At 48.8% G+C, this 12,309-nt stretch overlaps 1 protein-coding gene across 3 annotated transcripts in view; it reads left to right on the top strand.

Annotated features, from left to right (window-relative positions):
• The window catches only part of DNAI1 (dynein axonemal intermediate chain 1), a 228,848-nt gene that overhangs the window by 47,408 nt on the left and 169,131 nt on the right, over positions 1-12,309 (top strand). For all 3 annotated transcript variants that reach the window (XM_090037568.1, XM_090037567.1, XM_090037566.1), the window contains exon 12: positions 199-242. In XM_090037568.1, the coding sequence (XP_089893694.1) occupies positions 199-242 (44 nt within the window). The remainder of the gene's footprint in view (positions 1-198; positions 243-12,309) is intronic.

The following is a 12,309-nucleotide window of genomic DNA, read 5'->3' as shown; positions in this document are numbered from 1 at the left end:
TTGCTTTATTTCTTCCAGGTGCTGCCATCATCTTCTTGCATTGATTTTAATCCTGCAAAAAAAATTGCCCATCTGTGATCACATACACCTATTTGCCAGATCCGACCCTTAGACTTCCTAATCCTTTAGGCTCCATGTAGGTCTGTTGAGCTACATATGACCAGTCAATCCAGCATTGCATTTCTTTTCTTGTTGCAGGAATCCGAAGTACAAAGATCTGTTTGCAGTGGGACATGGCTCTTGTAAGTGACAATTTAAATGGCATTATACAGGGGATGCTTCCCAGTTATGTCATATGAGGTCCTGTTATAGGTTCACCTGAACAAGTTTTGCCTTCTAAACTATTCCCTGAATGTCCCAGTAAGATATGGTTGAATAACCCCAGTGTCCGTGCCATCAGCCCAGTCTGGGGACTGGGTTTTCCTCCTTCTTGGTAATTTTTTGTGGTTTAAAAACCTGTCACCCTCCCTGCAAGATTTTGAAATTCTCTTGACTTTGACTCTGCCTCTTTCCTCTAGTGTCTGTGTTGGGGGATGATGCCAGTGACTGTTCTGAATACAAATGCCCTGTCCTCCCCATCCATCCTGCTTTTCTTTAAACTACAGCAATTGGTTTCCCAGCCCTGGGACTGAATTTGTGTAGGCTGGGATCACTGCTGTCTATTAAAAAGCAGCAGGTAGGAGTTTTGGGCATGGGCAGGGTTCTTTCACCAAGTTTCCCAGTGTACCCAGAGGAGGGGATTCGTTCCTTCGGTGATGGTGGCCAGTGGTCCAGCCTAGGATCCCAAAGGTCCCCTTTTTGCTGGCTCTGAGGCTGCCATTGTCTTTCCTTGGCTCAAGCTGCCACATCTCCTGTACAGGTGATGTTAAATGCACTCCTGCCTCAACCTCCTCTTAGGCTTGGTGTCCTTGACAGGAGGAGAATAGAGGAGACCCAGTGCAGCCCCAAACCTCTGTAAGTCTCTGGCAATTGGGGAGCACAACAGTGACCCTCCAGCCCCACTCCTGCTGCCCTTCCCTCTTTGTGTCTGTCTCCCTCTCATCTAGTGGACCAGTCGAAGGGCTCTGAGCACCTGAGTCAGGGGCTGTTTCATGGTGGGGGGGCTAAGCCCAACCCTTTGTACAGGGAAGGGGCAGTATCCTTTGTATGGATTCTGAGGATCAGAGATGATCTGGCCTAAGTTGTACCTTGAAAAAGATGGCACGGGGCCCCTCATCTCCTCTGTGTGGATGCGCATGATTCTTTTCTTGCTACTGTTATTTATTTATTTTTAATTTAAAAGCCAGAACTGGAACAGGGCATTAAGTACTCACTGTCTGACTTTTGAGATTAAAAGAATGATAAGCAGCCAGGGCTGCTGCAGGCACACACTCCCTATGAATTACAGATGGCTGGGGCCGTAATAACAACTTTTGCAGAGGGGAGTGGCATTCGCAGGTGGTGTCCTGGCTGAAAATAACACGTGCTGGACAGCCTGCCACTTCCTTTGTTAAACAGACACTGGCAAATTTCAAATGCGTGTGTATTGCGAGGGTGTCAGTCATGCTGATAAAGTTAGAAACCCTTGTGAATAGTCTATGCTATTAGTGCAAGGTGGTTGTCAATCACAGGGGCACTGCTGGGTTAAAAATGGTATAGTAATAAGATCGTCTTACTTTTATAGCACCTTAGATTAATTAAACTGAAACAATTCACCAGTCTGATTTCCTGCTTGTGACTTCTAGTGTTAGGTTAAATTCTCTTCTTCCTTCTCTCCTGACACTGGAAACTGGCTGTATGCAAGTAAGTCCATGTTCAGTGGCTGCATCAACACGAGACACTGACTGTGCAGTCGTTACTGCGCAGTCATTTAGTACTTGTGTTTACAGTACAAAATGACTTCAGGGTATAAATGACTGTGCAGTCATTTATACCCTGCACAGGAGTTACTGCACAGCAGCATCACGAAATGGCTTTTAGATGACACTGACTGTGCAGCCGCTCATTACTGCTACGCAGTAGCGTTGTGTCACACTTCGTGCCACACGACTCTACGGCACAGTAGTAACAAGCTACTGTGCAGTCAACATCCTATGTAAATGCAGGCAGTCTCTCCTGGAATAGCACCATGATGACAACTTCCCAGACCTGGGACTGAATTCATGTAGGCCAGGATCACTGTTCTCTATGAAAAACCCATATGCAGGCAGGAGTTCAGGGGAAATTTTCCTTTAAAAATAAATATCTTTCCATTAAAGTCTCAGAAACATTTGTTATGGGGGTTTTTACAGAGAAGCCTGAAGTGACTTGGGGGGATCTTTCTGACTCAGCACCTACTGGCACAAGCGTTAGAGCCAGGCTTTGCGCAGGGGCGGGAGTGGGGGTGGAGGATAGGTGTACACAGGATACCCTCACCTTCCACTGCTAGAGAAAATGCCTGTCCTGACTCCATTGCCTGTCCTCAGAGCAATACAGGAAAGGCACCAAGATGGAGCAGGGCCATAGCCCCACCTTTTTTCATGCTGCCACATACAGTGGCTTGGAAAGGGATGCATAGTATAATAAAGAAGAATGGTAATCTATCCTCTCTATTTTAGGTTCCTGCCCCACTTGGAACATGGTGCCACGTTCTGTTTTTATCTATGCAATTCATATTGCATACAACTATGGGGGGGTGTATTATGGTAGCACATGGAAGTGTGCTAGGTGCTGTACATACAAGGAGGTAAGATATCACAGTCACAAAGTGCTTGTTGTCCAAACAGGCAAGATATCCAAAGAGACGACTGTTATTGCCTTCATATTGCAGCAGAACGAGGTTCCTAGATGCTGGGAGAAAAAGTAAAATGGAGGCCCACCCCCAATGGCAGGGAGGGGCCATCCCCAGGAAGGACTATACTGCAGTTGCTCGGGGCTGCGGGGGGGGGCAGGGAGGCCAAGGCGGAGATGGGACTGGGACTAGCTTCCCGGATCACGGACAACAAGAAGTCCTTTTTTAAATACACAGGGAGCAAAAAGAAGGTACCGGGTAACGTGGGGCCCCTGCAGGACATGCTAGGAAATCTGGTCGTCACACCAGACGACAAAGCAAACATATTTAATGATTTCTTTGCCTCCATTTTCCTGATCAGGGACTAGATCAGCCCCTCCCCCCCCCCCGGACCTCTTTCAGGCCCCAGGGGAGGCGCACCCAGGCACACCCAGGCCAAGGGTCAGGGAGGATCTAGTCAGGGAACGTCTGGGGGGACTAGATGTGTTCAAATCAGCTGGTCCAGATGATCTCCACCCCTGAGTGCTGAGGGAATTGGCTGAGGTCATTGCGGGACCCCTGGCACGGCTGTATGGGCACTCATGGTGCGTGGGGACGTGGTCAGGAAGGCCAACCGCACCTTGTCGTGCATCCACAGATGCATCTCGAGCAGGTCCAGGGAGGTGATCCTCCCCCTCTGTGCGGCACTGGTCAGGCTGCAGCTGGAGTACTGCGTCCAGTTCTGGGCGCCGCACTTCAGGAGGGACGTGGACAGCATGGAGAGGGTCCAGAGGAGGCTGCTCACATGGTCAGGGAGCAGCAGGTCAGGCCCTACGAGAAGAGGCGATGGGACCTGAACCTGTTCAGCCTCCACAAGAGAAGGCCGAGGGGGGATCTAGTGGCCTGTTACAAACTAGTCAGGGGGGATCAGCAGGCACTGGGGGAGTCCCTGTGCCCCTGAGCACCGCCAGGAGTGACCAGGAATAACGGTCACAAGCTGGCAGAGGGGATGTTTAGGTTAGACATCAGGAGGCGCGACTTCACAGTCAGGGCGGCTACGGTCTGGAACCAACTTCCAAGAGAAGTGGTGCAGGCCCCTACCCTGGGGGCTTTAAGAGGCAATCACCTTGCTGGGGTCGTTTGACCCCAGTCCTCTTTCCTGCCATGGTAGGGGGTTGGACTAAATGATCTGCTCAGGTCCCTTCCGACTGTATTAACTATGAAACTACTATGTAATTTCCCTAAGGTCACAGAAAATATGGAAAAATTCAGAATAAGCTCAGGGCTTTGTGTCTTACTGGTGTGGCCTTCATGCCAAAATACTTGAGGCATTACCTGAAACACAATCCGTGCTCAAAGTGAGGGATCCCATTTCCATTTCATTCTATGGAGGGATCACTAACAGCCATGAACCAAGTCACTTCTTCCTATCTTCTCAGAGTTGTCTCTGGTGATCTCTTGGGACAAGTAGGCAATGCCGACATGCATCTTGCTGGCATGGGGCTGTCTAGATCCTCTGGCCAAGGAAACCTTTTTTAGCATTACTAGATTAATTTCCAGAGTTGTCATAATTTGCAATTCAGGGCTCTTTGCTTTTTGGCCAAAATTCACTTGTATTCCCACCAGAGAGACTTGGCTCTCCATTTCGGTTTGGTAGGGATTCTGCCCGGGCTGTCATCCCTGCCACGCGGGTCCTTGGAGGCTCTGTAAGTGTTGGGTTTACATTCCACTTTGCTGATAGACTACAGACACAGCCTGGGGCTTTGTGGTCTCCTCATACTCCAGAGGCCAGTATGACTCTGACAGCATCCAGGGAAAAATGCCACATCCCAGTACAAGACGACAGCAAGGCAAGCAGTATTTGTCTATCTACTATATTCTCTCCTACTGTTTTTCTTCAGTATCTTCCCTATCCCAAGGCTGAGTGGGTGGGTTCTAGGGTAGATTCCTACCATGACCCACTCAAAAGGCACTGGGTGTCTGAAGTCCCCAGGGAGCTCATCTGTGCACAACTTTTGTGTTGCTTTAACTGAATAGATCGTATATTGAAATGGTGCAAGAGCCCAGTGTGGAAATGGTTACACCAGGAGAGAGAGGTTTGTACTGATTCAACTTATTTTCAAAAGTTCAGAAGAATCATTCCTGCTGGATGGAAGCTTCTTTACACCAGCCTGACTGCTACAACCCCTGGCAGCTTAACTGTTTTGGTTTAAGAAAACCCCCCAGTCAACCTCTAATCAGTATACTGTAGCTGACTTGGTACAAGAGGCTATGCAGACCACATCTTAGAGCACCAGTGGGTCTTGTTTGGTTTAGCTGATGCTTTCCATTTTTCTGATCATGGAAGCTAAGCAGTCCTGGGCCTGGGAGGGGTTGGATGGGAAACCATCTGGGAATCCCAGGTGCTGTAAGCACAAGCCAGGGAGTTGTGGCTGTACTTGATAGGATCCTGTTATCACTGCTGAGCTGATGGAGAGGAGTTAAAGAGAAGTGTTCCTCTAATAGGAAACACTTCAGCTAACTGAGAAGCAGGGTGAGCTGACACCAAGTCGATGCACTGAAGCCTTCCACTCCCCTCGATAGTTTGCAGGCATCAGTCATTCTGCTGAAGGTCTCATCTCTCAGCACATCCATCATTTTTCACGTCAGTTTAATCAGTTCATTTTAGTGCTTCACAAGCATCAAGCACCAGGGAATGAAGAATTGCTCCTGACGGAACCAATTCCTGAGCAGCAGAGAAACGTTCTGCCCAGGAGATGTCCAAAAAACACAATAGTGAGATGCATATGAAACAAGACTGGTGTGTTTGGAGTGTTTGCTTCCCTTCCCTTCCCTTTCCTTGTGAGAGTTGAATCGTACAGGTACAGCTGAGAGCAGTGCTCACTCCAAACACTGTGATCAGTAGGAAGCGTGTGCAGAAACAGGCCATTAGACTGGAATTTAGCATGATGAAAGCAGCTGGTAATGAAACTTTTCCAGTTCTTCCCTGTGGCCCTGGATTGGAAGTGTCAGCCTGCAGGGAAGACCTGCAGCTTCTGCAAACAAGGTCTGTGGCTAAAGAACTATTAAGTAACCTCAAGATCCATCAGTGAATCAATGATCTGTGGTAGAAATCATCCTTGAATTGAGGAATTGCTGCTAACAAGGAGGTGGGAATTATTTGTACAGGGCAGTGGTGGGTCCTCACCTAGAATACTGTGTGTATGTCACACTACCTGTATTCAAGAAAGAGAAGTAGAAACTGGAGTGTAGAGAAGGTCTACTGGGATGATCAAGGGACTGTGAAACTTAGGAGAGGAGACTGGGAGAACTTGGCTTATTTAGGATGTGGACAGATGTCATAGTTATAGTGGTATAATCTGTGCTGACATAAACTGCTCTATATATCCACCTGTGAGGGGGCCAGGACCCTGAGGGGCCCGGCCCGAGCGGGGAATCCCGGAGTTCCGCCCCGCTTCCGGGTCCGGGCCCGGAAGCCGGGCGGGGAACTTAAGGTTTCCCGGAACTGGAACCGCGCCGACGCGGGACCGGCGCGGGGAGATAAAAAGGAACCGCCTACCCTGAGCAGGGGAGGACGGAGGCTCCGGCGGGAGCCTGCCCCGGCAGCCGCGGAGCCGGGAGCTACGAGGACTGGAGCTGTGGAGCCGGGAGCGGCGAGACCGGGAGCTGCGGAGCCGGGAGTGGCGGAGGCAGGTACAGCCGCGCCGCGGGCCACGCGGCGGGAGCCGGCAGCGGCGGGGCCAAGTGCCGGGGAGCCGGCGGCGGCGAAGCCGGGAGCCGGAGGTCCAGAGGCAGCTGGGCCGGGTGCAGTAAAGTCGGGAGCCAGGCGGCAAGGACCGGCAGCAGTGAGGCCGACCGCCGCGAAGCCAGGAGCGGAGCAGCACCAGCCGGCAAGGCTGGAGGCGGCGGAGCCAGGGGGCGCAGCGGGCCCCGAACGGACGGAGGTACAAAAGGGACCGGTGGCCATTGCACCGGAGGAAGCCGGGAAGGGAGGCTGGGTCGGAGGGACCCTCCTCCGGTGGCTGCGGGCCGCTTGGCCGCGGGGAAGACCCGCGGGCAGGGGGGACAGAGTTGTAGTTCCCCCGGGTCGAGAGAGTGAGACCCTGAGTTAGAGACGCCTCAGGATGAGTGGAGCGATCAGCAGCAGGGAGACTAGGTGCTGATAGGACTCCTGGGGAGGGCCCAGCGGTGTGGGGTAAAACCCCCCCCCACTGCGGAGCCAAGACGAAGACAAGGGAGCCCCAACGGAGGCTCCCCACCCGGAGGACCGGGCGAGGGTGTAGGGGAGGAGGAGCCCTCAGGACCCCTGGACCTTGGAGGTACTGTACCCCACGTGGACCGCCAGCTTCCCGGCAAGGGTGAACCCCATATTTCCATCAAGTCGTGGCAGGTGAGAGCGGCGAAGCGGGACGGTCCAACGCGTACCCCTCCTCTCCAGGGGACATCCGGGGATCGGGGTCCCACGGTAAGTGGCACACCCCCATCCCCTTACACCACCCTATACCAGTTTAAGTGTCTACTCCTGTACCGGTATAAGTGGAACTAAACTACTGTAATGTTAAACTTGTTTCATTCAAGTTACGACTACTTTGATCTCTCTTTTTATACACATGTTCTTTTTGCTGTCAGATTGCACTGAGAGCTTGCTTTAAAGTGGTTGTCCATAATGAACTCTACCCGCTTTGGTCAGTGATTGCTTTCCAAACTAGTTTGTCTCACCCTACAGCTATAACCTGCATTTTTGGCTTCCAGCTGTGTTAACTTTCATTTGGTTGGATAAAATGCACCCTTTTGGATCATGACCATTTAACCATGCTGTAACAGTGACCTGTCCCCATTGTCTGCAGCACCACCAGTCTTTGTGTCTCTGCCAACTTGCCCAGCAATGTTTTATATCATTGAAGAGGTCATTTGTACAGACAATTGGGGTAGATGATCACTGAGGCCTCTTTCAGTCCTTTGATTCTAAGATTGATAAAAGTATTAAATAGTGTTGGGCCAAGCATCGATCCTCGGGGAACCCCACTTGAGGCAGCCCCATTCATTTATATCACTTGATTGACAACAACATTTGGAGATCTCTCAGGAGCAAATTTTTAATCCTTTTAATATGTGCCCAGTTCATTCAAGATTTAAATTGAAATTATATGTGCTACCACACCAAATACTGTGGAAAAATACAGCATTCTGTATCAGTACAGTTGCACTTATCAAGCAAATCAGCAATCCTGATATAAAAAATAAAGATAAAGATGATAGCTTTGACCAGCTGTCCTTCCCCTGCAGACCAGGTGCCTCAGCCTTTAGAGCACTCCTGTGGTGTCCATGAGATATACAGGAGTCAGCAGGAAGGTTGAGATCCATGTGATGAAAAACCTTATCATAAATGGCTCCAGGGAGCATGATGAGCTCCAGTGTTGACTCTTTGTTAGAAGCCACAACATTTATATGACTTGAAGATTCAGAGAAATCCCTAACTTTCTTCTTTAAAAAACTCAAACAATGTAAGTGCCAACAGTTCATCTCTCCTACACACTCCTAAATCCCAAGTGTATAATTTTCTTTTCAGTGTGGTTTTATGTGCAGGTAAAATGTGAGCACTGGGGACCAGTCCTCAAAACTTACTTGGGGATGGAGTAGCAGGACACGTGTGATCCCAGTGCCCAAGGAACAATTTGGACGCATTGTTCCTACCAAGAGCAGTGTCCCTGAGAACAGCAATGACGAGAGAGACCCTAACAGCCAGTATAAACTTCTATTCAATGTATAGAGGGGAGGCTTAGGAGGCCTGGGGGATTCAACGGGGGTGTTATACTTGTGGATGATTTTTGCTTGTGATTTTTTGCCAAAGTGGTAGGCATGAAGACAGCTGCAACGTCTGGAGATATTGTCTGGGCTGGATTTACATGACAAGCTGCTATTAAATCTGGTCCCTTTTGATATGTGTCCAAAGAGTTTTGAAAGTAAAAAAAGAAAAAAGAAGCTTGACTGTTGGCTGCTGAATTCTTAGCCCTGAAAGAGCTCATACAAAGACTGCTCCAGGTGGCTTTAAAAATGTATATGTATCTAAATCATGCTGCCAGACAAAACAGCAGGAAGTGGAGTGAGCCGGGTTCCCTGCTAATCTTTCTCCAGGCTGCAGGAGTTTATTTTAGAAATGAAAATACCAAGACTGGGGAAGTTCTTAGAGACCAAGCCAGGGGGGTAACAGACATTGTGATCATTTAAATAGAAATTTTTGTCTTGTAAGTGAAATCGAAACCTTCTAAAACCTTCGGAGTAGTTCGTCGAAACAGAGTTCTGTGCAGATCTGCTTCACATCTGGCCTGGATCTCTATATGGGCCTGGCCAACACAGTGGACTCGAACCTCTTGAACACCAGCGTAGTTTGTATCTTTGTCTGCAGTTGCGACTAAGAGCCATCACTCATCTGAAGTTGTCAGACTTAAATGTCCCTTCAGTTGTATCTGTTCCAGGAGCATGACTGATGCTTGGGAACTGGTTATGACCATTTTACCAGATGTCCCCAAAAACTGCAGTCCCACAAATGAGAAAGAAAGAAGACATGAGCTAGCTCTGTATTAATTTATGTAGCATATGAGTGTTGTATGGTGTATTTCCTTGACTTTATGAAGTCAAAAAGGTAGTTAAGAAAAGTAAGCCAATCATCCCCACCCCTACCCCCAATTCTTACTAGAGATAAAATGCCTTGGGGAGAACACTGCAAGAGTCACGAGAAACAGTGCTTGGCTGTAATTGGTAAGACACTACCAAAGTTAAAAGGCTTATTCTGCCTGGTCTGGGAACCTAAGATCATAAGGATGTTACAGAGACTGGAAGCCTGTCTTGTGAGAAAAAAGTGGGAGGGAAATGGGTCATTTGCCAGTGGCTGGTCAGGAAAAGACGTGGTACAGAAAGAGACTCTTTGAAGGAAGTCAAGTCCTCCAGAGTAACCTCAAGGGACTTGACACGTGAAGGACATAGGCTTGTATGTACAGGGTGTTTTGCTGCCTATGAATCCTTGTTCTTGCACCAACTGTCTGCAGTGAAAACCCCAAAATACTGTGTTTTGGAAAGTCCTTTTGTGCTCACTCTGAGTATATCTGTTACTGGTGACAGCTCCTGGCAAGCAGAGCTGCAGGGACTGCTCAATCTGGCACAGCTGTGGTGGGCAGAGTCTGTACAGAAGAGCCCGATACTTCAGTCCTGGTGAAAGAGGGAGAATCACAGCGAAGTCAGACTGGAAGGAACCTCAGGGGGTCACATCTAGTCCAACCCCTGCCTGAGGCACTGTCATCCCATATCATCCGTATACAAAGCCATTGTCTAAACTCTTAGCAGAACTACACCATCAGCCACGACACAACACAAGACCTCATGCCTGAACCTCCCACAGGGAAAGCAAGAACCACAGCAGCCAAGGTCTTGCTGCTGCAAAGGTTGTTAAAAATATGCTCAAGGGATCCCAGGAAGAAGCCGTGTCCTGTGCTGCGGAGGAAGGCAAAATCCCCCCCACCATGTACCATGTGGGGGGAAATCCCTTCCTGACCCCAGTGCAGTGATCGGTCTGACCTCGAGCGGGGGCAAGACCCTCCAGCCAGGAACCTCTGAGTTGGAGCCCTAGCAGGAACATTGGCATAGCCCAGTCCCCATCCCCAGCCTGGGCTGCAGCCAGCACCCCATGCCGTTGAGGAAATCTTAGAAAAAACCTGACACGTAGCAGCAGGAAGGGGGAAAATATCGCTTCTAGCCCCATGTGGCAACCAAGAAACCAGTTAAAGAAGTAGGTGTTCACACTTAAAGACTTGAGGCTTGTCACCTGGGGTCACAAACAAACCAGAGAGGGGACAGCATTGCTGCTTGTCCCATCACTGGGACAAATCCTCCCCTGGCAACAAAAAAAACAAATGAAAGCTGCAAAAAAAAAGTATAACAAATGAGAAAAAAGGGCAGACGATGGGCTTGTGCTGCCTAAGGATGATGAAGTGCCTTCTTGCCCATTAGTAACCAGAGTATGTTAGCAGGACAGACATTTTTAAAGCAGCAGGCCTGGATGACTCGCACCTAAGGGTCTTAAAAGACCCTGCTGAGGTTATCTCTGCTACTTTTTAACAACTCCTGGAGTCTGGGGAAATTTCCGGAGGGTTGGAAGATGCTAATATTGCACCAGATTCAAAAAGGGCAAGTGTGACTATCTGGAGGACTCTAGGCAGGTTAGCCTGACTTTATCTCTGGCAAAATAATGGAAAAGTTTACACACATTAAAGAATTAAAGGAGAGGAATACAGATAATGCCAGTCAGCATAGCCTTATGGAAAACCAGTCTTATCAACCTGGCTTCTATTCCATAAGTTTTCTGGTAGGTAATGATGAGTACATCGCTGTAACACACTTAGACTTTTGTAAGGTGCTTGCCATACTACTGAATAACTTTCTGATTAAAAATATAGCACTTTACAGCATCAGCAAAGCATAATGAATTAAGAATCAGCTGTCAAGAAATCTCAGAAAGCTTATGCATCTGGGAAACAAGAATGTAGCCCATGATTATAGAGCGGGGAACCCTGTTCTGGGAGCAAGTGACTCTTTCGAAGACTTGGGTGTCATGGTAGATAGGCAGCTAAACATAGGGTTCCCGTTCAGTGCTGTGGCTGAAAGGTCAAATGAGCTTTTTAGATGCATAAACAGGAGACTATTGAATAGGAGCAAGGAGGTTATATCATCTTGTGTCTGGCATTGATGTTCCCAGTAGTGGAATACTCTCTCCAGTTTCAGTGTCTGCAATTCAAGGAGGAGGTTGGAGAGGGTTCAGGGAAGTACTGTAGAGCTATGATTGAGGAAAGGGTTGGAGAGTGTGCCTTAGTAGGGGATTTACGGAGCTCAGTCTGTGCTGTTTAACAAAGGGTGGCTTGATCATGGAGGGTACCTTCATGGGGAACAAAAATTGATAGCAGAGGGGCTCTTCAGTCTATCAGACAAGGGCATATAAGCTCTAATGGGTGAAAGTTGAAGCAGGACTAATTCGAACTAGAGCTAAGGTGCAGATTTTAACAGGGAAGGTCTATAGGAACAATTGAGAGCTGTGGCTGATTCTCCGTCAGAGGAGTTATTTAGTTGAGATTAAGTCAGGCTGGATTTTTTTCCCCCTGGAAGACTGATTTTTTTGCCTGACTAGGCCAACCATGACCTATTGCATTTTAAACAAGGACTAATTTAGGGAAGCTTTGTGGTGTGTGTTCTGCAGGCAGTCACCCTAGATAATCCGAAGGCTCCCTTTCGCCGTAAAACCTGTGAATCCACACCTTCTTCTGCAACTCCCACAAACTGGTGGGGAAGAATAATAGCCATTTTCAAATATTTGAAAGGCCGCTGTAAAGAAGAGGGAGAACAATTGTTCTCCCTTGGCGCAGGGGGCACAATACGTGGGAATGGGCTGGAACGGCAGTAATGCAAATTCAGACCAGATCTCAGGATAGACTTCCCAACTGTAAGAGCAGCAAAACAATGGCACAACCTGCCGACAGGAATTGTGCAGGGTTGCAAGAAGAGGCTGGACACCACCTGTCTGGGGTGGGTTAGGG

Source organism: Crocodylus siamensis, chromosome 3 (genome assembly GCF_052110815.1).
Source record: "Crocodylus siamensis isolate JL-2025a chromosome 3, ASM5211081v1, whole genome shotgun sequence".
In the NCBI taxonomy this organism is placed as follows: domain Eukaryota; kingdom Metazoa; phylum Chordata; order Crocodylia; family Crocodylidae; genus Crocodylus; species Crocodylus siamensis.
The sequence above is the reverse complement of the archived record's forward strand: the minus strand, read 5'-3'. Positions and strand labels throughout refer to the sequence as shown.